The sequence below is a fragment of the Acanthaster planci genome, linkage group LG04, assembly GCF_054643075.1.
Source record: "Acanthaster planci isolate LZ-2023a linkage group LG04, COTS_SCS, whole genome shotgun sequence".
NCBI lineage: Eukaryota > Metazoa > Echinodermata > Asteroidea > Valvatida > Acanthasteridae > Acanthaster > Acanthaster planci.
This window is the reverse complement of record NC_141780.1, coordinates 5303094-5326072: the sequence shown is the minus strand read 5'-3', so window position 1 is coordinate 5326072 and position 22979 is coordinate 5303094. Positions and strand designations below refer to the sequence as shown.

The following is a 22979-nucleotide window of genomic DNA, read 5'->3' as shown; positions in this document are numbered from 1 at the left end:
GCCGGTTGTTTGCCCATGCTTTTCAAAATCACGGGTGGTCTATGCGTTTATCAGTCTGTGGCGCACGATTCCTTGTGACAGCACCCTCTTCAAGTTTTTGTGCGTCCCAGTCGCTCCCCCACCATCTTGCCCTGTCCTCTTTATGCATGCGTTGTGGTTTCAAGCACTTCCACCTGACTGCAGGTACTATTAATGCGTTAGATGTTCCCCTGCTCCTTGAAAATATGTTTCCTTCTTCGTGTCCCCTCCATTAATTTAAAAGTCAAGATCCCACGTAAGCACACAGTGCTCGTGTAAGCCCAATACAAACAATAATACAGCATTCAAATTGGTTCGTACTTTCTTGATATGATATTTTTTGTATAATTCTCCTTTTTTTCGAGTGATCCCACTTCGTCGATTACCGCTGTACACAATATCTAGATAATATGAACATCGTTCAATGCTTATTAATTCTTCATGTTTAGTTCTTCGTTTTGCTCGGGAGTTCTCGCTGCAGACATCCTAGTGGAAGTTCGAACGTACCTTTTTTATTTTCAAAGGGTCAGTTAATATTTTCCTGCATGGTGATTCGTCGAGTAATGGCTCGTGTCGCTGATAGTAATTCGTCGTGTGATGGTTTGTGTCGCTGAATAAACTACAGGGACGTCTTGGAACCAAGACTAGAGTCACAGCAGAAAAGGAAGGTGTGTGGTCCAGCTACGTTCCTGCCAAATGTCGCTGGGTCCCGTCCACCGGCAGTCCGGTCACAGGTGTCTTTCATTGCACGGTCTGTGCTCCCGCTGGAGATAACATTGACCGGGGGACCTGGGATAGAATTCGAAGGTACCGACCATAGGCTGTCTTCTTTGCTGGTGCACGTGCATGTAGGCTACTTAAGCGCGTGTTTCGCTACTTGGGTGAGGTAAACCTGGAATCCTTGATTATTCGCCAGTAGATCCGTGTCTCTGTAGGTTGCCGTCTTTGACGGCTATTTCCAAAATACTTCTTTGAAGGAAACCCAGTGCACTTTGGGTTGCGTGCGCATCCCTGGTCAGTGATTTGAATTTGGTATGCAAACGCAGAAGTTTGGACCCAATTGTTGGAAACTATAGAGCTACTTTAATTCAACATAGCTTCGAAGTGGGTGGAAGAAATGTCGACAGTGAGTGCACTGCCATGTACGTATCCTTCCGCCATATGCGAATTGTAAAGAGAATTAGGCTATGCAACAGGCGCAAACCGCCTGCCTGCAAGGTAAAAAAAAAATAGGAACAGAAATAGCCAAGGTGTGCTTCCATGAATCCCCTGCCGCCTAAAACGCAAAAAGCAAATCTCCAACACATCATCTCACTTCAAGTTCCAACCATTCATTTTTGTTTAGTCATTTTAAATGTAACCACGCATGTTTCTTAAAGTAGAGGGTTCGTGACCTAGCCAGGTACTCTTGGCAAACCGGGACTGTTTTTGGTATACTCGACCCTTGATTTTGCACGCTGATACTCGACGTCATGCATCATCAATACAGTCTGCAGTCGTCACCCTGACAGTCCAGTAACTCAGTTGCAACTTCACCTGCCTCTTACAAAAACAGGCGTTGTTCGGCGCCTACAGTTGATGTGAACCGAGAGTAAAGGAGATCAGTTTACATTTCCAAGAGCATGGCAATCGCTGACAACGTAATCGCCGTTTTGACCAGCGCGAGCAACGGCTCGTCCGTCGCTTTCCCTTTGTGCCTCGTCGCGACATTCCTTGTGACAGCTCTGGTGTGGCGGCATCTGACGTACTGGAGGAAATACACCTTCCCGCCCGGGCCTCGGGGCTGGCCCTTGATCGGGAGCTCTCCGCTGATCGCTCCAGATTCCGGACAGACCAATGCCAACATCACCCGAATTGGAAAACAGTACCACCCTGACATGTTCACGCTGACTTTGTACTTGGGAAAGTAAGTCTTGCCTTGGTTTTGGTTGGGTAATTGGGCAACGTCAGGTCATCTATTGGGTTTGATTGATGTTCGGACGTAATCAACTTGATATTCATGAACGGATTATACTTGCGCAAAATAATGTGTACCTATGTATCTGGATTTATGTGAATCTGGATGATAACCAATGTTCGCTTCTTCTTTTTTATAGATGTTTTACGACCTGCCCCTTTTACGGTTGTCTTGCAAAGTTGTAATATTTTCTCTCTAATTGCAAATTGGATACATTTTGCCGAGCAAAGTAACCCACTATCATTTCGCAATTACTTTCTTCACTACTCTGGTGATTAACCGTGGATTCATGCTGAAAAATTTCTGAACTCTCAACATATTATTTACCGGGCGGAATTCTTGTGTTAATTGACGAATTGTTGCGTTTTATAAATAGAATATCTTTCAGTTGACTTCACGTTTTTGCTGCTGGGAAGTCCACAAACTCTTCATAACCTGCTTTATTTTTTTTCTCACGACGAAAAAGTGAAGGGATGATTCAATAGCCCACCTCCTCCCAGTCAAAGTGTGGAGGGATATAGATACCCCCCCCCGCAGGATTTACGCCCATGCCTTGAAAAATCAAGGAGTTGAAGATGTTACCGAGACAGGTTTTCCAAGGTAACCTTTTTGGTTATTGGGAAGAGTCTGATGGTCGTTGGAAATCGCTTTTGGACGCTACCCTGTGAATACGTATTATACACATTGACCCACCATTTCCAAACCAGACTGAAGAATAAGCTATAATATTAATTATGGAAATTATTTATTAAGGAAAACTGCAAATCCCAAACTACCATTGCCCGGATCTATACCAAAGCTTGCAGCAGACAAAAATGGTTACTTCGGATAACTGTGAACTACCTCCTTTAAATGAAGAGTGTGTGTGGTGTTAAGAATCCTCAAACAGCAAAATTATTGGCCAGGTTTTGGAATGGTGCGTCACAAAATGTATGGTCAAACAGTAAATAATTTAGTTTAAAGGTGGGACAGCCAGAGAAACGATCCAAAGGTTACTTCACGTGTTTGTTTATTCGTCTGAACGTAGATGGATTAATTGTCTTCACTACCTTGCCTTATCATATAATGTTCACCCGGAGACTGGGGTCACGTACGTTCCAGGACCCACTGCAATGTATGAAACTGGGCTCTCGTGGTCAAGGTCACAGGTTATCGATTCCGTTCAACGTGCATGTTTATAAAGAGACGCGGAAGGTTGTCTATCTGGACTTGTTATCGAGTCGCTCGGTGATCACACGTTTTTTGTTTATTAATTTTATTTGTCTGCTTGTTTTGTTTTGTTTTTGTTTTTTTGGTTTGTTTGTGTTTGAGGCACACTTGGTATTGTTAATGCGCTTAAACATGGAGGACCCCCCCGTCAGATTCTTGATGTTACTTTAGCTTGACCATGTCAAAAAGAGGAATGGAGTCTACACACGACATTTATGTTGAGAATGAATCTCTTGGGACCGAGTAAGCTTGTGCAGCCCGTCGGGTAGTCTTGGCCCAAGACGATCGGTGATCATAGCCATGATTGCATTTGTTTGCAAAGCATTTTCCCCCATTCTTTCTTGCACCAGTAGTGAATAACGTCTTGGAGATCTTGCTTCAGTGAGGGCGTAGCCGTTTATGTAAATTGGAATGCTGGTGTAGATATTAATATCTTCGAACAAATGGCGGCCTCCCATTGGATAGTTGAGAGCGGTCGTATCACTACGGTGCATATGTGCGTCATCACCGCGCTTTCGCAAACTAGTTGGTACGCGACTACTGTTGTTAGTCCAAAGTTTTGTTTTTTTTTCAAAATCTAAAAAGCACTTTCGTCATCTTGCAAACTTTTGCGGCGAGAAGAAGGTAATGTTTAAGATTAAAAACAATGTACAATTTTTTGCTGTTTCCCGTCTTTTTTTTCAGGCGCATGCTCATTTTAAACAGCTTGGAGTCTCTTAAAGATGCCTTTGTGAAGCAGTCGGCTCTTGTGTCTGACCGACCAAGCGTGTGGCCATTTACGTATGTCAACGAAAACCACAGGAATATCGGTAAGTGGTTGTCGGAAATTGTTCCACACTCAGACAACATAGATATTAGTCTCTATTTCTTGAAAAAAATCTGGAAAATCTACAGGGTAATTTACAGTATCGAGAACAAAACTAGTATTCGCTTGGCACCGTTTTGTTGCATGATACGAACAGACTCCTTCATTGATCATAATATATCCGCCTCGAGCAGAAGCATCCCTTCATCGGTTGAAAAGAGCCGTTCTGGTGGCGATGTGACCACAACGCGTGCATTTCTTTATCGTTTGTGAACGAGTGAAGTTCAGTTCCGACAATAGAGCTATAAAGCTCTATGGTTCCAACCAAAAGAGCCTCCGTTGCTAAGAAAATTGCGCCTTCTCTTGGTCAAGCTCGAGGCTCGTACCTCTGTGGCACACTCCAGCTACTTGAACTGGGCAAACAAGTCGTGAGTCCTGTTTGACAGAACTTTATAAGCGCGACGCTATGTATTTATGAATGGCTGGGTCTCGATCACTGCAAAGGCGAAGTACCCAACGTCCCTGGCTCAGATGCTAACGTCATGCATTTGATTTTATTCGGTCACCCGCGTCCGGTCAGATCGGTGCGATTTATATTTGGTACCGATGGGTAGTTTTGACACTGCCGATACAGTGAAAATTTCTTTTTAAATGCCTGTCTTGACTGTGTACATTACTGTAGTACCATTCGCGCCTTCAACGGATAAAGTATCAAGACAAAAATCGAAATGTTACAGAGAGTTTGCGCGTTTCCTGCTTGTTGCTTCTGATTGGTCGAAATTAATTGACCCCTAACCCAGGTGTCTTCTTGGAGCCTTACACCGAGAGTTGGAAAAGAGAGAAGAAGTACATGTTGCGAACCGTGCGTCAGTTTGGCTACGGTATCCCAGCTTCTGAGAGTATCGTCCTTCGAGAAGCCAATCACTTGGCGGAGCTTTTCCAGAAGAGGGAAGGACAGCCGTTTGAGCCAAGCCGATCCATCAGCTCCTGCATGCTAAACGTGACTTTATCTATGGTCTTCAGCACAACTTACGAAGAAGACGACAAGGAGTTTAATCACGTCTTGGAATCCGTTTTGAATTGGTATACGGACGTCTTCAAACTTTACCATGTGGAGCCGCTGTTGCCCCTCTTTGACAAACTCGGACTCAACGCTCGCCTTCAGAGAGGAAAAGCTATGACCAAGGAAGTGTTAGCGTTTGTCCAGAAGCAGGTCGACAACCACAAGGCGACCCTGGACCCGGACAACCCGCGAGACATGGTGGACGCCTGTCTGATCGAGTTGGCCAAAGACAACCCCAACAGCGACTTGAGAGAGTTCACCAACGAGAAGTTACTGTGGATGCTGTGGTTCTTCATCCCCGACCAAGCAGACACGGCCTCGGGCCCAATGCTCTTCCTGCTGCTGGCCACTGCTCTCCACCCTGAGGTGCAGCAGCGCGTCTTCCAGGAGATCCAAGAAGTCATCGGGAACCGCCCGCCTTCCCTTAAGGACAAGGACAACATGCCGTACACCGAGGCTGTTATACTCGAGACTCTGCGCATGGACACCAGCGTCTGGTTTCTGGTTCCCCACTTCACAGCTGATGATGTCGAGATTCTCGGCTACAAGATCCCAAAAGACACGACAGTCATCCCTAACATCTACGCAGTCCACTTCGACCCGAAGCTGTGGGGTGATCCAGAAAACTTCAGGCCCGAGAGGTTCATCGACGAAAGCGGCCGAATCAAGCGACCACCTTACTTCATTCCTTTTGGCATCGGTTTGTACACATTTTAATACCTTTGATCTAGATACCACAGGAACTCCAACAATAATTGGGAGTGGCTTTCTGCCTGATCCTAAATGCAGACCTTAGAACAAGCATTAAGGGCCGTCCTATAGTTTTCTGGTGCTCGTGGGTTTTTGGGTGAGAGGCAGTTCCCTTAGGGCCACTTGTATCCCCCCCCTTGGAAAAATGGAAAGATGAAAAGGGGACTCAGGCAGTGGAAAGAAACCAAAAAGGGAAAGGAGGAAAGTAGGACATATTTACATATCTCTGCATTGACTCCCTTTTACTGTTGATGTTAGGTTAGCTGCTTATGGATACTTAGTTTCTGCCCCCCTTGCGCCCCCGTGATTTGCTTACATCAGATTACTGAGAGCGGAAAGTGTCTTCAGCTTTAGTTGGATACGGGCATCACTCCAGAAGTTCCATGTAATAAGACTGCGTAGCATTATGAGACTGAGGAAAAAATTAGAATTTAAACCATGCTCACCAAAAGATGTTTGATGCCAGTGGCTGAATTACCGACCCGACTAAGCCTTCTCTAGGTGCAATGGGCGTGGTTCAAACTGAAGTAATGTCACACTTATGAACCATGTAGAGTAACCTCGCACGTATAGTTTCCACAGATGCAAGCAGTATTTCATGTTACTTAAGAAATAAACATAAAAGGAAGCTAACTCATTTTCGTATACCGTGAATATACAGGACGCAGGACATGTCTTGGCGAGTACATGGCCCAGAAGGAGTACTTCCTGTTCTACGTCGCGCTCATCCAGAAGTTTAAGATCAAGCTCCCGGATGGTGATCCGATACCCAAGTTGGAAGCACTGTGGTTGTGGGTCAGTCCGCCCAAGTACCGTCTGCAAGCAGAGCTCAGAGAGTAAACAGAAAAGCATGTCGTGGAAATTTGGGAGGTACGGTCGTAAACCATGGCATAGAGTGACAAACAGAATGAAGTTGTGTTCATCGAGACAAGACCGTTGCTTTTGATGATTTTTTCTATTCTAATGCTCTGGCAAGAAAAGGGGGCACCTCAAAGATGGCTGTATTCGGATGATTTAGAAGTAAAATAAATCAATACAAAAAAATAAACGTAGCTTGAGACAATATTATTTGTTGCTTTTTTTGCTGCTGTTTGAGAAATTCATGCGAGAGAGATGTCATTCAAGACCTTTGTGCGAAGTACACAGCAATTTTGCAAATGAATGGTGTCAATGGAGTAATAATATAAAGAAACCATTCGATAATTAATTAAATAGAAGAAACTTGTATGTTGCATTTTAACTGGAATATCACTCAGAACTTTCCAAAATTGGTGGATCCTCTAAAGGTTAAATTTCAGTTAAAGTGCTTTGATTTCTAATGTAAAGTTAGTTACATAAATCTGGGCGACTATTGTAATCAGTCGAGCATGTTAATGATTTCTATTATATGTACATGTACTGGGTATATCCATTATCGTGCGTGACTTTTTCTGTAATCGACGACAGGTAATGGTCCTTTATGATTGTTTTGAAGTGAAAGTGACATTAGTTATTGCATTTATCACTTGTTCGATCCACCTGCGAATCTCTCCTTGTACTTAATCCACTGTCCATAATGTCATACGAAGCTTACAGAGTTTCCCAATGTGCCTAGTTTAATTCCGCTCAGCTCCATCCTCATTGTGCATATTCTTAAAGCTCACATCACATTTTCTCTTGGCTGGTTATATTTCTGCTGCGTACTTACGCTTGATGAGCTGTGATTTTCATTTTCCACATGCTTTTGCCGCCCACAAAATCTCACCAGGACAGTTGCTTTATTTTGGCTTTTGTACTTTAGGAAAACGCGGAAGCGACGCAAATACACCATAGATGTCTCAAAACATTTGCGGCAACATTCGCTTGAGTCGAAAATATGGTAACCTTTTCAGGATTTGGCTTATAATTAATCTGACATCGGGATTTGCGTTCTTGTTTACTTTTGTGCTTAAGCATGAACTAGCCTTAACACTAGGAAGAGTTAAAGCCAGTTGCACACACTGCAAAGTTGCACACATTAACTCGAGCGAAATTGCGTTACAAAATTGTCATGATGTCAAATTCGCTTCGCTATTGCTTTCACCTGAAGTATGAACCGGCCTTCATCACGTACGTTTGTGTGTTACTCTTATTTTTTTAAAGTTGACATGAAAATTGAAGGAAGAGCACTTTATTACATTGCAACAACTTCCCTATGGACTCACACGACTGGCCATCATTGTTCTGTGAATTGGTCCCACAAAATAATTTGGAAGATCATAATTGTGCTTAGTAGTTTAGGTTTGTTTGATTATTCCAATGTTTTGATATATCACTCACTTTGGCATCCTGGTGACAGTGGGCATTAAGCCGATGGTTCTAAGTGACTGAAGGCCGGTTCATACTTCAGGTAAATATGAAAGTAAAGTAAATGTGACGTCACGTGGGATTTGCAGCAAAATGTCGCCCAAGGTTTTCAACTCGAGCGAATTTGCGGCACGACTTTCTAATCTGACGGCAAAAATTCGCTTTCGCTTGAAGCATGAACTGACTACTTTTACGGTCTGCAAAATTCATCTACAGGTCTTTAACTCAATGTTGCCTCGGCAACCATATGCGAAGTCTACCTCAGCCTCCATAGTAAGGTTGGCTCACATATGCACTTCTCATTCGCTTGCGTGCGTATGTTTGGAATGCATGCAGGACCGTTGGTTCACCCTTCCTGTTGTCATTTGAGGCCAGAGAGAGGGGGAATTTGTGAACGGAATATTTTACCGGGAATTCCTAAGGAGTGTTTCTTGCTATACTATTCGTATTTTTAAGAAATCAACGGGAAACACCAAGAGGCCACTAGCCTGTGTTCCTTGAAGGATCAATACAATTTTCTTGGTATGTTTATCTTGCATGAAATATGATGGAAAGTATTGCCTATGGACGGTATATACCTTATTTCTTTCAACTGATGGCGCACAAATTGTGTATAAAAGAGACATAATTTCACTTCTTTTAGGTTGCAGAATGCTAAACAGACATACAGAAATTAAGTCGATATGTTTAAAGTAGGAATGAACGATAAAATGTAAAAATACCGCATGCAGATACCATCCAACCATGCGACGAATTTGAATTAAATAATAGGCCTACTATTGATCTCAAAATGACGAAATCGTTTTATCTGTGGATGCAGTTAGACAAAATCCAATTGTGTTTACAACAACAAATGGTAACTGTACCGTTATTTCTTCAACAAAATGCAGGCGACCAAAGACGAAATTTAAACATGGTGTTACGCTCCCACAAACTGTTCCCCTATATGCATATGGATTATAGTGTACACGCTACTAAACACACCACTTATTACATGTACATGTACATGTACAGTACATTGTACATGTACTCCACAGCGAGCGTGCAAGGACCATCTACACGTAGATTATACGGATCGTACACAGCGCATTGCATTCCACGCGCGACCCCGTTGCTCTATGCTGCGACTTGCCCTTGAACTGCAACTCCGAAGCACACTTCCAACTTAAGTCATTTTCCCCCAAATCCTCCTCGGAGTCGATCCTACTGTCAGTCGCACATATAACCCGTACACTCTACCCACACAGACCCCCAACTCATACCGTATGTGTCCCGCTAAACTACACCCCGAAAGCCTGCGTCCGGTCACGGCACAGCGAGGTCAATTACCTCCGCTCACCCCCAGTTTTACCCCTTAAGAATTACGTGTAGATTTCCTAGCCATCCAGAGATTAAGTGTTGTACACAACCCAATGTATCCAGAAAGGCTCACCCTTTCCTTTCCATCGTCGACCAATTCCCCCGTAGCTCACCCACGAACAGCCTTTCACCCTCCTGCTCCCAAACTTCTGAGATCTTATCGCTCTCCAGAAACTAAGTCAGCGAGGACCAAGGGTGTACAAAATCCCCATAGACTTTCTACATGTATGAATTATTCATAACCACCTTAATCCAGTGCTCCCATTGGCTAAGACGCGGACCCAAAAGTCTATATAAATCGACCAGCTGCAACGCTAGCTTTGAGTGTCGATCATTCCCGAGAGGGCAGCTTCACAGAAACAACTCTCTAACCGTTTGTGAGTGTTTTGCTCCGATATGAACAACCTTTCTACAGCTCCCAAATAAATGGCTCAGATTTAGACGAGCAGTACTTGAGTAATATCCAGCCTTACTAGAAGCAGTTGCTCATTGTAAATATGGAGAAGATGTGAATAATTACTGTTTAAAAGATTTCTGTGAGCCAACCTGCAAATAAAGTCATGTCTAATTTGGAGTATACAGCAGATTTCATCATAGGTATACCCGCCCTCAAAATAATGTTGAATCAGTTCGTCTCTTATGAAAACTATTGGGAATCAAACACTCTAAATAATCTATTATTTACATTCCGTTCGTAACAAGTAACGTTACTTGTTAGCCCCATAAATAATGCTGATGTGCTGGACAACCTGTTCTCATTGCTCTATCCTCCATGGCATACACACCCACAAAAACCAACACGTCATATTTTCTGAAACTTAAACCAAGTGGTAATTGCCCCTTAACAATACATTTAATTAACAGTTTGTTATCCACAGCACGTCTAGTATTTCTGGATTTCAAGGTGAAATTGAGAGTACAAGATAGAATATCTTTATCAGTTGGCAGATTTCTTCCTGGAATTTGATGAAAACAAGTCGGCACATTTTTACAGTATGCAAATTAGAATAACACTGTGGATAAGTTGGCCGGAACATTTTTGCTGAAAATGTTTTTCCCCAAAAAACACTTGGTTGAATTCTCAGAGAGGCGATATTTTCTTGTCAAGGGGCAGGGGTAGTCTAGCATTATTGGAATTAATTATGTGACTAGTATATGCTTTGCAGGTGGGATTTATACTTGCCTTATTTGGAAAAGATCTTTAGAAGTGAACGGAATCATCACATTGTCATTTGTTAAACAACGGCTTTTGCATGTCCTATGCAACCCATTTGATAGGCGACGCACGACGGGCGACGGACGACGCACGACGGGCGACGCACGACGGGCGACGCACGACGGGCGCAAAAAAAAGCAAACTGCGACAGACGACGGGCGACGGCAGATATGGAATTCCATAACATAGGGTAACATGCATTGATCGCCGTTTTTCTGGAACCATGGAACCGGAAGTTAACGCGTAACTTCTGCGATCGTCCAATGGGGGTATGGGAATCGTGGCGCGTCCGATTTATGACAAAGTCACTTACGGGTGCAGACCACTAATTCAAGTGAGAGATTCTGGCCGGCTCATTGGCATTAAAAGTACCCCCCACAGTATCTTTTGAAAAAGGAGATTGTTTGGCCCCCAAAATGGTGAGATTGTGTAAATCCTTGCCAGGATCAACTCCCTGGGTCTTCGAGCTTTCACATGAGAGCAGAATGGCTAAAAACTACGGTTGAAAAATGGTCCTAAGTGCCCCAGAAAGTTGAGTGTTGCCACTTAAAAATGGCTGCAATCAGACTTCGGAAAATCACTGTTTGGGGGGTGATTTTGTTTTGTGGCAATAATTAAAAATGTAATTGGTTAACCCACAAAAAATTGAAAAGAAATTGAAAGATAAGTGACCAGGCAAGAATTTCATTTGTGTTTGGCGTGCGTGTTATTGGGCCCTGAACAGTACTGATTTTACACTGTTTTCAATGGGGCTTGAATTAGTGGACTGTACCCTTACGAACCAGATAGAGACCCCGTGCATGCGTGGCCTTTAATCATATGCAAATCAGTTGGAGAACATGTGGCGTTAATGTATATATGAAGGCCACATGAGGTCACAGTTCGCTGCGCCATACAATATACATGTATATATTATACAAAGCTCGCTGTCTATATTTACGCCACGCAGTAAGAATTACCGTCAGTAAGTGCATGGTGTTCCCGTTTAACCGCAATTTGGACTTGTCACAAGATCCCTAAGCAATACTATCGTCAGTTCACGGTTACAATCGTACATAACGATTTGAGCAATATGGCAGTCGTTGACAACGTAATCGCCGTTTTGACCAGCGCGAGCAACAGCTCGTCCGGCGTTTTCCTCTTATGCCTCGTCGCGACTTTCCTTGTGACGGCTCTGGTGTGGCGGCATCTGACGTACTGGAGGAAATACACCTTCCCGCCCGGGCCTCGGGGCTGGCCCTTGATCGGTAACTCTCCGCTGATCGCTCCGGATTCCGGACAGACCAATGCCAACATCACCCGAATTGGAAAACAGTACCACCCTGACATGTTCACGCTGACTTTGTACTTGGGAAAGTAAGTCTTGCGTAGACCCCAAGATTCTGGGGTTACCCCTCCCCCAATTTACTCCACATAATATCTGATGTCTATTGCCCAATTTCTTTCTCTTTTCATGGTTTAATTATTTATCAACACTCATAGACTGGTCAGTGTCCTTGATGTGTTCCATGTACCGATATTACACGTTTCCGTTTGTTTTTGCACGCAGTGCAAACGTCCGTGGCGCCAGATCACAGGCAAATAACACAGAAATGAATTCTTCTGTTTAAACAGAAAAGAATTCAAACCAGTTATTCAAACATTAACTGTCGAATTACGTACTAGACGCCGCCATGCCGCATGTTGTTTCTTCCCGGCGTTTGAGCGGCCGACCCACGAATAACAAATCGAGCTGTTAGGAAAATGATACGAGAACAAGCCGCAGAACGCGGGCGAGAACCTGTTTGTAACCACATGTCTTTCTTTCGCCGATTGGAGGTGCATTTCAGCTCGGGGCGGATGGGGCATTCTGCTAAGGACTTACGAGTTACGAAAAATGCGGGACTCTACTTTTAATTTGGGGTTTAAGAATTACTGAAAATGTGCCATTAAAATACAAATATCAACGTTCAGACACACTCAAAAAGCTTCACTCTCTCTGTCTCTCTAAATTCTCAATTTGGGGGGTTGGAAAGCTGGAGTGAAAGGCGCACGTACAGGGCCGTCATGGTGCCCTTGATCCGTACAGGCCGAATTTCGAAAATGTTTCTCGTCTGGAATATTCTTTAAAAAAGGAGGAAGAGAGGTATTTTTTTATTTTTCAAAATGGCCACCATTTTAAAATTTCATTTTTTAAAATAAAAGATAAGTTGGACAAAAAACTGAACATAATTTACAGTGTCGTTTAGTGTTGTATTGGTCTGCAAAAGTACAATGAACAGTTTTAGATGCATTTGCTTTATCCGCCAAAAGTGAAGATTTGTTTTGGTTGAGTAATTTTTAAAGTGACAATCCACAACACTCACACAATTTCCAAACAATAACCACGTATACAGCCACATGTTTACACCTTTAGTTTGGATGGATGTTGGTGCGTTGATCTACCTGGAATCCCATACTTCGTACAACGACCAAAACAAAATGGTATAGGTCATCTACCGAACATGGCACATTATATTCCTTCTTTTAAAAATATGGCATGGGTCATACAAAACAAAACAAAGCACCAGCGTGGGTCATCTACCCGACACGCCAGAGTACTGCTACTTAGGCTTTAGCTTTTTATCTGGATCGCTTCATCTGCACGAATATGGCACAATGTGAGTGGAATTCACAATATGAAAATCGAATCATATAGTGCAAGTGACAACTGGCATGCGTCGTTTGGTGCCGGTCACCAATCGGCTCACCTAAGTCGAATTCCCCACTCGCAAATGCAGCGAAAAGACCACAAAGTGTTATCATTCCGTCAAGTACTGTCCGTGTATACCACGGTTTTATAACTTTAATTTTGGTTCGTATGGAAATGCAAACGAAAACCATTGTGACGAAACCAAACAAAACAAGATGCGGGCTTATGATGAGTACGCTTGCATGTGCATGAGTGACAGAAAAATCCGCGCTAGATTTAGCCGCGCTAGACTGTTGCCCTCCCCCTCCCCTGCAATTTTTTTGTAAGTCCGAATGCATCGATGAAAATGGAATCGGGAACCAGCTACGGCCGCGCGAGCCAATTCTTTAAACACGTGCTCGAGCCTGAGAGGCGTTTTCGAAATGAGTGGTTTAGACGAGTCGGCGGCTTCGCTGATCCCTGCCATTTGATGCAGCATTCGTAACAACAGCATGCGAGGCTCTGGCTTTAATCAGCGAAACCGAATACCAAGCCGAACCCATTCGTTTCGAAACGCCTTTAGAATTCCCCACTCGCAAATGCAGCGAAAAGACCACGAAGTGTTATCATTCCGTCAAGTACTGTCCGTGTATACCACGGTTTTATAACTTTAATTTTGGTTCGTATGGAAATGCAAACGAAAACCATTGTGACGAAACCAAACAAAACAAGATGCGGGCTTATGATGAGTACGCTTGCATGTGCATGAGTGACAGAAAAATCCGCGCTAGATTTAGCCGCGCTAGACTGTTGCCCTCCCCCTCCCCTGCAATTTTTTTGTAAGTCCGAATGCATCGATGAAAATGGAATCGGGAACCAGCTACGGCCGCGCGAGCCAATTCTTTAAACACGTGCTCGAGCCTGAGAGGCGTTTTCGAAATGAGTGGTTTAGACGAGTCGGCGGCTTCGCTGATCCCTGCCATTTGATGCAGCATTCGTAACAACAGCATGCGAGGCTCTGGCTTTAATCAGCGAAACCGAATACCAAGCCGAACCCATTCGTTTCGAAACGCCTTTAGAACTTGTACGTACTGTACAGTCATAACAGTACGTGCGAACACATTTGGGTGAAGTCGCCTTGCTCTAGACTCTCACGAAGACGTGTTTTGCGATCGCGCTTCAATTTATGTGGTTTACTAAGCGAATGACAGAGTCTATACTGAAAACTTCTAGTCAACTCATTTCGCAAGTATTTATTTTCCGATGAATTGGTGGACTTTTTCTGTGTTTTTTTTTACAGCATATTTTAAAAATAAAAAAATAATTTCAAAATCCAGGCGGTCTCCCAAAAGGAAGCGGGCGGGGACGAGAAGCATGTTTTTTGTTTTTGTTTCGCCTAACTGCCTTGTCGCCTGGCTGGCTTGAGCCTTGCTTTGTATCGGTGTACTTATCATTCGGTTTCCACTGGCAGACGGTTTACATCCCAAAGAGCTAGCATGGTTTGAATTTACTGCAGGCATTTGGGAGATTCTTTTCTTATCCCTTGACATATTGTTTGGTTTGCCTTGTTCCTTTTTATCTCCTAGTAATTTTGATGCGTGATATGTGGCAAATGCCCCCCTCTATTGTGTCTTCTTTTGTGTTGACGGAATCTTTGGAATTCAATTCAGATTTCCAGGGGGCGCGCGCAGTGGGCGCAATAGCCTTGGGGTACAATGTATATGGCTTGTGTGTCAAATGGGGGGGGGGTCGCCCTTTGCCATATATCATGCTGGATGTACTGTGAACTGTCGAATTTATGGTTGCACTGCAGTATGTCTCTGCATGGAGGTAGAATCACACCTCCATGGTCCATGCATGTCCCTGCTTTGATGATAAAAATCTTTTGCATTGCAGGTTAACATGCAAACTCTGTTGTATCGACCCTAGTTGCCAGCAACAGTGAGACGAATCAACATGCCCACTGGAAATGAGTTCTCGGAAATTCAGTTTCAATTCCTAAACATCATGCTGAAGGGCTGCTTCTACGAACAGCAATGTGAATGTACATGTACTGTACATGTACATGCATAAACAGTACAGAACGTTGAGCCTCCTGTCGTCAGTGTACTGTACTATACATGTAAAATATTTATTAGCACGACGTCATCAACATATACAGGGAACAGTCCTTGTACTACCAATGACCCACTTCGATTGCCCTCTGGTCCCAGCTCCATATTGCTTAATGACCAAATACTGTGTGGATTATGTTCGTTGGTTGTTGCATGGAGTAATTGCCTAGGGAAAAAAATTGGAAGTATAATTCTCTAGTTGAAAAGTGGGGCTATTCTCGTTTGTAGTGAAAAGCGACGCAGAGCCTGGCAGAGGGCCATTCCATTTTAGCGTTTTCATCCACTCTTTCAGGGGAGAAATTTTTACCCGACTAATTGAGACTGTAATGTACTTTCTTTCAAATAAGATGTTTTAGGATTATACGGTAGTCCGATTTTTGGGACTTACCAATGGTGTACACCACCTTTAAGTGTAATTCAACAAACATGTATTAAGCAAATTAACATTTTTAATATCAAATAACCATATTGCTCAACTCAAGCCACCAATAATATACACTAGCATACACTACTATGTTTAATGTTGATTGTTTACAATGTAAAACTGGTAGTAAAAAAGTATTTGAAAAAAATATTAGTTGAACACCGCATTTGCTGTTCTTTTTCAGAGTAGCACTTATTTCACCGTTCCCAATTGTGGGGAAAAAATCACTGAACGAGCGAATTCACCATCACTCCTTTGAAAGAGCCAAAAAATAACAAAAATTTAGACGGGTTATCATTTCATTTTTATGCAAATAAATTTAGGCCCTTGATTAAAATACTTGTACACTTGTACTGGTACACTTGAAATCTGATGGGATAACGGCATACGGGCGATTCACAATAGTGCGCCTCCAAGAATTTGCAACGCGTTGGCCAATCACAACGAGCGGAATCTCTCGACCCATTTCAAAAGCGCTTTGGGTCGACAAATTTCGCACGTTGTGATTGGCCAACGCGTTGCAAACTCTTGGAGGCGCACTATTGTGAATCGTCCATATCGCTCCCCATAGGTTGAGTTGTGTAAGAAAAAGAAACCGATCACTGTGGAACGTTTTTTGTTAAAACATTGAATAATAATGAAGCAAACCCTTCTCCCATTCTGTCTCCTTGTGAATATATTGTCATGACTTTTTTGGTGTTTCCGCCAGGCGTATGCTCATTTTAAACAGCTACGAGTCCATTAAAGATGCCTTTGTGAAGCAGTCGGCTCTTGTCTCTGACCGTCCAAGCGTGTGGCCATTTACGTACATCAATGAAAATCATCGAAATGTTGGTAAGTTGCTAAATTCTGGATGTAAAGCCTTCCGAATGGCGTAGCCCATGGCCAACAGTATCAAACATGTCGATGTGCTGCAGCCATCAAGTAGCGGCTTATAGAGGAGATAACCATAGCATAGGATAACCAAAAGGCAGTCGAAACAGGAAACTTGACAATGTGTTTTACTGTGACTTTATTCAACAACAAAGACTGAGAGGGTTGCTGTAGAACTGCGTGTTAACTGGATTCCTTTTGGAAAAGTTCTGGCTGCTAAATCTCGAAAGACTGTAGAGGACTGAATCAGAGGACTGAACCATTGAAAAACTATCTCTTTGACAAATATTACATGGTGAGAATAACCGGACGTATGGTTGCATTAAGAAAACTTCAAGTGAAAATCTTAGTGCATAGGTCTTGGTTTGATTCTCAGAAATGCTGACGATGAATGGTTAAAGGATAAAAGAGATTGAAAGCATTTAGTTCACGTGAAGTATTTCAAAATAACAATAAATGCGTAACCATTTCAAAAACATCATAAATTTAATGTTTTCCCCTTTATTTGTGACCCCCAAATTAATAAAGAGATCCTGCGTTTCCCTGCCCACAAAAATCCCTTTTGGCAGTTCGCACTCCCAGACTGAGTGGATGACGTCATCGCCAGAACGTTTACATGCACGTAGCGCAGAGTTGAGTACATGCGGTAACGTACACTTGCAATAGACCACGTTGCGTTTGATGTGGCTTGGTCCATAGAGCAAGGAACAGACAGTCACCGTCTCAGTGCGGGTAGAAATTATAAGACAAAGTCCTTCCGTGTATTCTTGAACTGAGACAGTGTTTGCCCGTGGACCAAGCTACATCAAACATCATTTCGTTGTCCGGGAGCGTTCGCACCCTGAATAATAATGAAACAGTCATAAATTGCAGGGCCGTGGTGTGACGTCATCAAAACAGTCTTCTACTAGTTGCTCCCGACGACTTTTGTTTTTATTTGCCTGATATGCAGGAGAAATACAACTCGTGCTTTTGGCGGCAGTAGCAATCTTTATTTAGTTTTTACATAATATATTGCTTTGAATGTAACTAATTTTCATAAAAAGTGAAACTGTGAATTGCCGATGTGACTGATTTTTAAGCTGCCGCCGATCCCTCTATACATATGTACAGCTCTTGTGACAGCGAGCAACAGTACCTCAATTATTGGGAAGAATTCTGTGTATTGATATATGTGGCTGGTCCCCAACTCTAAGGACGGCCTAATCCTATCACGAAAATGTTGTGAGGAAGTTCATGTATGTCACAGGTGCAGACGCATTATTACTTGTTGCTTTAGGGCCTGTTTATTTCACATAGATTCGGATGGGGATAAGTGATCCGACGTTGGTTCACTGACTCCAGAACCCGCCTAATGGATAGCTGTTGGATCATAGATCAAGATCCAGATCTGTACGAAACAAACAGGTCCTGGATCAACGAATGTGCCCGATGTGTACATTCAGTTCGCACGTGTCATGCACAAGCGAAAGTGTTGATCAGTGTTATTACATATATTTTCAAAGGAATTCTGTCCCTTGGGGCTCGAAGACATTACGTCATTATTACATGTACATGTACGTATGTACCTTACATGTATATACATACGTACCTTACATGTATACATACATGTATACACATTATTAGATACACATGTACATGTATGTGCCATTCGGTAGCTCTGGGGACGGTAATGGTATTTAAATGCTATCCCGTGATTGCATAGTAGGCCTAAATAATGTTTGTACTTGTTTGGCTAGATTTTAACCGATTGTTCACGTTGGACTTAGGTGTCTTCTTGGAGCCTTACACCGAGACTTGGAAAAGAGAGAAGAAATACATGGTACGAACCGTGCGTCAGTTTGGCTACGGTACCTCTGGCTCTGAAGATGTCATCCTTCGGGAAGCTAATCACCTGGTCGAGCTTTTCAAGAAGAGAGGCGGGGAGCCATTCGAGCCCGGTCGACCTTTAAGTTTGTGTTTCCTGAACGCGACTTTCTCCATGATTCTCAATACCACCTATGAGGAAGACGATGAGGAATTTGCCACTATCTTGGATTACATCTTGCAGTGGTACGTTGAGATCTTCAAGCTGTACAACGTGGAGCCGCTGTTGCCCCTCTACGACAGGCTCGGTCTCAACTCCCGGCTGCGCAAGGGCAAGATGATGACCAAGGAACTGCTGGCGTTCATCCAGAAGCACGTCGACTACCACAAGGCGACCCTGGACCCGGACAATCCGCGAGACATGATCGACTCGTGTCTGATCGAGTTGGCCAAAGGCGACCCCAACAGCGACCTGAGGGAGTTCACCAACGAGAAGTTCTTGTGGATGCTGTGGTTCTTCATCCCCGACCAGGGAGACACGGCCTCAGGTCTGTTCCTCTTCCTGCTGCTGGCCACAGCTCTCCACCCTGAGGTGCAGCAGCGCGTCTTCCAGGAGATCCAAGATGTCATCGGGGACCGTCCGCCATCCCTGAAGGACAAGGAGAACATGCCGTACACGGAAGCCGTTATCCTTGAGACCCTGCGCATGGACACCACCTTCTGGCTTCTGGTCCCACACTTCACCGCTGACGATGTTGAGATTTTAGGCTTCAAGATCCCTAAAGACACGACAGTCATTCCAAACATCTACGCTGTTCACTTCGACCCCGAGCTTTGGGATGATCCGGAAGACTTCAAGCCTGAGAGGTTCATCGACAAACACGGCCGGATCAATCGACCGGATTACTTCATGCCCTATTCAACCGGTTTGTACCTTTGACAACTACGACAAGATTTGTTTTCAATACAGACTAAATTGACTACCAGAATAAGAAGTCATTACTGAGTTGGCGTCATGCTCATGAGCAGGCGGTATTGCATGTTACATGCCTTTTCATCGACCCCCACCCCTCAAAGGAGCCTGTGTGGTTTTGGTTACCTATCTGTGTGCTACGATTTGCAAAAATGCTTATCATATAGACAAGTTTTAAGATGTAACAAATCCTTGGTCCTTCCAAACTGCCCCCCACAGTCATCTAAAGACTGGCAGAGAGGTTGCAAAGTTTTCAATCATTTAAGTATCCCTGAATGACCCCACCAAAGAGTCGATTTAGAACACGTGCCATTCGGGGGCCGTATCTGATGCGCTAAGTCACTTGAATATTGTAGGCCAGGAAGGTAAGTGCATCATTTTAGCGTCTTTTATGCAGGAACTTGTTCGCGCCGAATCATTCAAACAACACTGTCGATTTGGGAAACCCTACAAGTTTTTAACTTTCAAACATCTGGCAAATACGTCAGTGTGAAAGATCTGAATTAACTTTTTTTAAAAAGGCCGTCCGTTGTTCCCAACTGCCTTCTCAACCACTGAACCCGTTTGAAATCTTGTGCACGAAGTGATACCACGGCATTGTTTGGGAACTGTTCTAGGACAGCTTTGATATTGTTCGAGTTTGTTCTTCGTGGGTAATCTTGCAAACTTGTACACATAACCTGCCTTATAAAGTGCCAACTTGTAAAATGAAATGACTGCAGTGGAAAACAAAGTTACCGGTAAAATATTTGTTTTCACGTTTTGTACACAGGACGCAGGTCATGTGTTGGAGAGCAGCTGTCGCAGAAACAGTTCTTCCTGTTCTACATCACTTTGATCCAGAAATTCAAGTTCAAACTCCCGGATGGGGATCCGATCCCAAAATTGGAATCTCAGTGGTTGTGGGTCAGTCCGCCGTATTTTCGACTGCAAGCGACAACAAGAGACTAGACAGAAAGCAATGGTGACTGGCACATTGTAAACATCACGGCAAATAAATGACATCACTTTGGGAAAAACAGAAACATTATTGAAAAATTGCCAGGCCATAGCCTCCAGTCAATATACATGCGTTATGGCTTGATATAGTGTCGTAATCGTGCAAGCAATAAGCTGTTATTTGGCATGAAAAGACGTAATTATGTGTATTTGTACATCCTGGAGTCCTGTAAGCGCTCATAGTGGGACTTGGAGGTCGCTACTGAGCAAGTTGAGCGAAAGAGTCCCTCAACAGGAACTTACTTGCGACATTTTTCACCCTCCTATGAGTGGTCATTGGTATACGAAACTGAGTGACACGTCCAAGCAAAAGGCAAAGATTGTTTTTTCCAATTTAGAAAAAGAAAGGATAAAGGAGACTCAATAAAACGGCCAGCAGTCTCACTTTGTGTGATTTGGTCACATGTATCGATCAGTGACCCCAGAACTTAGATGTAAAAACAACATGTTGGATTTGGGATTCGGAGAGCGAAAGGCCAACTTCAACCACTCTTTTTTTTTCTTGTTACAAGGTATATATGCCGTATATCAAACTGCTTTGAAAGGCATCATGTTCATGTATGGTGTTAGAATTTCTTGATTATTAATATTTTACAATGTATTGGACACTGAATATTCATAACGTCATTGAGAAGTATGGTGTTGACAAACCTGAATCATTCTATGTATCTAGTATTTTGGGAATAATTGGACATGTATACAGTATTAAGGACTGAACAAATCGTGTTTGAATGCTATAACGAAAATGCTATTGTTTAAACATATGCAGAGTGTAATTAATCAGAATTTAGTGGGTCAACATCTAGAGAGTAGTTTTGACTTTTGAAAATGCCATTTCAAAGAAAAGTTAGCTCGAGTTTATTATCAAATTTAAAAGGATGAAACAGTCAGAGAGTAAATATTACTGTAACGTTGTTCTGTAAACCTATTTCATTTCGAATGAAACGTAATCGTATTTCTTTTTACCCGCACAAAAGGTTAAATAGCAAGTGTAAACTGCACATATTTGAGGCTGGCTGTTATCGAAAATGAGTGGATATTCCTTTCTAAACTTTAAATGGAAAAACTAAATGACCGTGATTTGAACCATAATGGTGCTGTTTGAAGACTTGGTTTCCGAAATTTACATTAACGACGGTGTGTACGAAATAATGAAATCGACTGTTGATTCAGCAAGTGGTTACCTCGTACGGGGTATACATTAATGCATGTATAGACTGCTACGAAGCCTGGCTAACGAACAGGAGAGGGAACCAAGTCCATGTGCCGTTTGTGGCGAAATTACTGTAAGCTAACATTTCTAAGTTCAATTAACCGATTTTCATTTAATTTGCTGTGAATGTATGAATCCGTATAGTATACATTCAGAGTGTTTATGCACGACTTTTTTGCCATTGTTTGATAAATACACAGATTTTCAATTTATTCTGGATCTACAAATATGTGATAAAATGCTGAGAATATGTACGTACACATAAAAGCTCTCGGCGACTATGAACAACGTAAAAAGATATGTGTAATAAACTCTGGTGTTATGCCCACCGTTATCCCTGATGGCCAAAGGTCCGTTGGTTCTGGAAGCACAGCGTCCACGGGGCCATTAAAACCCGGTACAGTTTACTTATGTGACTTCACTCGAGCACTATAATACACTCGTGTTTCTTTTTCGTTATGCTAAAGTGGCGTGACGTGCTATGGAGGCCCGACCGTGTCAGGTTTTTAAACTTGGCCTACATTTTTTATTGCGAAATAACGCAATAGTTTCGCGAAAATACGCATACACAAAGAAAGCGCCCTCTATTGTTAGCCGTCCAAAACTGAGAGCAACGAGGCAACATTCTGGGCCGTTTACCAATACTCAACTTCGGCTCCGTCTCAGGCTTCAACTCTTTTTAGTACTAGCTGGATTTGAAGCTGTAAGCGCAGTAATCAGTCTAACAGTGCCGTAGAACATGAAACAAAATGCATGAAAGCCAACAATTACATAATCCAATGTAATTTAAACGCTTCACTCCCACACTCGGGGATTGGTTTTGGGAACGAAGCCTCCGACGGAGACGAAGTCGAGTATTGGAAAACGGCCCTGATCTTGAACTGGTGAATCCTGCCAATAAGCACTTTTGTTCAATGCACCCATCGGTATCCATTTTGAAATCCAGACTCTTGTGTTTGCTCCGGTAAAAAAAGAGTAACATCGACTATGGACGACTTATGTCGACAAGTCTTCTTCTAAATAGTCCATATTGCGACAAACGTCGCTTTAATGTTCTTAAACTTACAATAACACGGTGATTCACAGCTAGAAAGCATAAAATGTCAGAATGCCTTAAACCAAGAGAAAAGTAAAAGCTTACAAGGGTTTTAAACCTCATGCTCCTTTACGGATGATTAACCATGAAGGCCTACACAATCAACGAAACAACAGTAATCACAACAAG

The 22979-nt window shown here is 43.0% G+C and overlaps 2 protein-coding genes across 2 annotated transcripts; both read left to right on the top strand.

Moving 5' to 3' along the window:
• The first annotated feature begins 1496 nt into the window (after positions 1-1496).
• On the top strand, positions 1497-8918 carry LOC147799323 (cytochrome P450 2D9-like). The gene is made up of 4 exons (XM_087136162.1): positions 1497-1924; positions 3869-3993; positions 4790-5752; positions 6464-8918. Exons 1-4 carry the CDS (start codon positions 1641-1643, stop codon positions 6640-6642), a joined length of 1551 nt encoding a protein of 516 aa, XP_086992288.1. The 5' UTR covers positions 1497-1640; the 3' UTR covers positions 6643-8918.
• Positions 8919-11580: 2662 nt separating this feature from the next.
• LOC110974226 (cytochrome P450 2D9-like) lies at positions 11581-22088 on the top strand. The gene is made up of 4 exons (XM_022225714.2): positions 11581-12058; positions 16600-16724; positions 18533-19495; positions 20315-22088. The coding sequence occupies exons 1-4, from the start codon at positions 11775-11777 to the stop codon at positions 20491-20493; spliced, it is 1551 nt and encodes a 516-aa protein (XP_022081406.2). The 5' UTR covers positions 11581-11774; the 3' UTR covers positions 20494-22088.
• Positions 22089-22979: the final 891 nt, after the last annotated feature.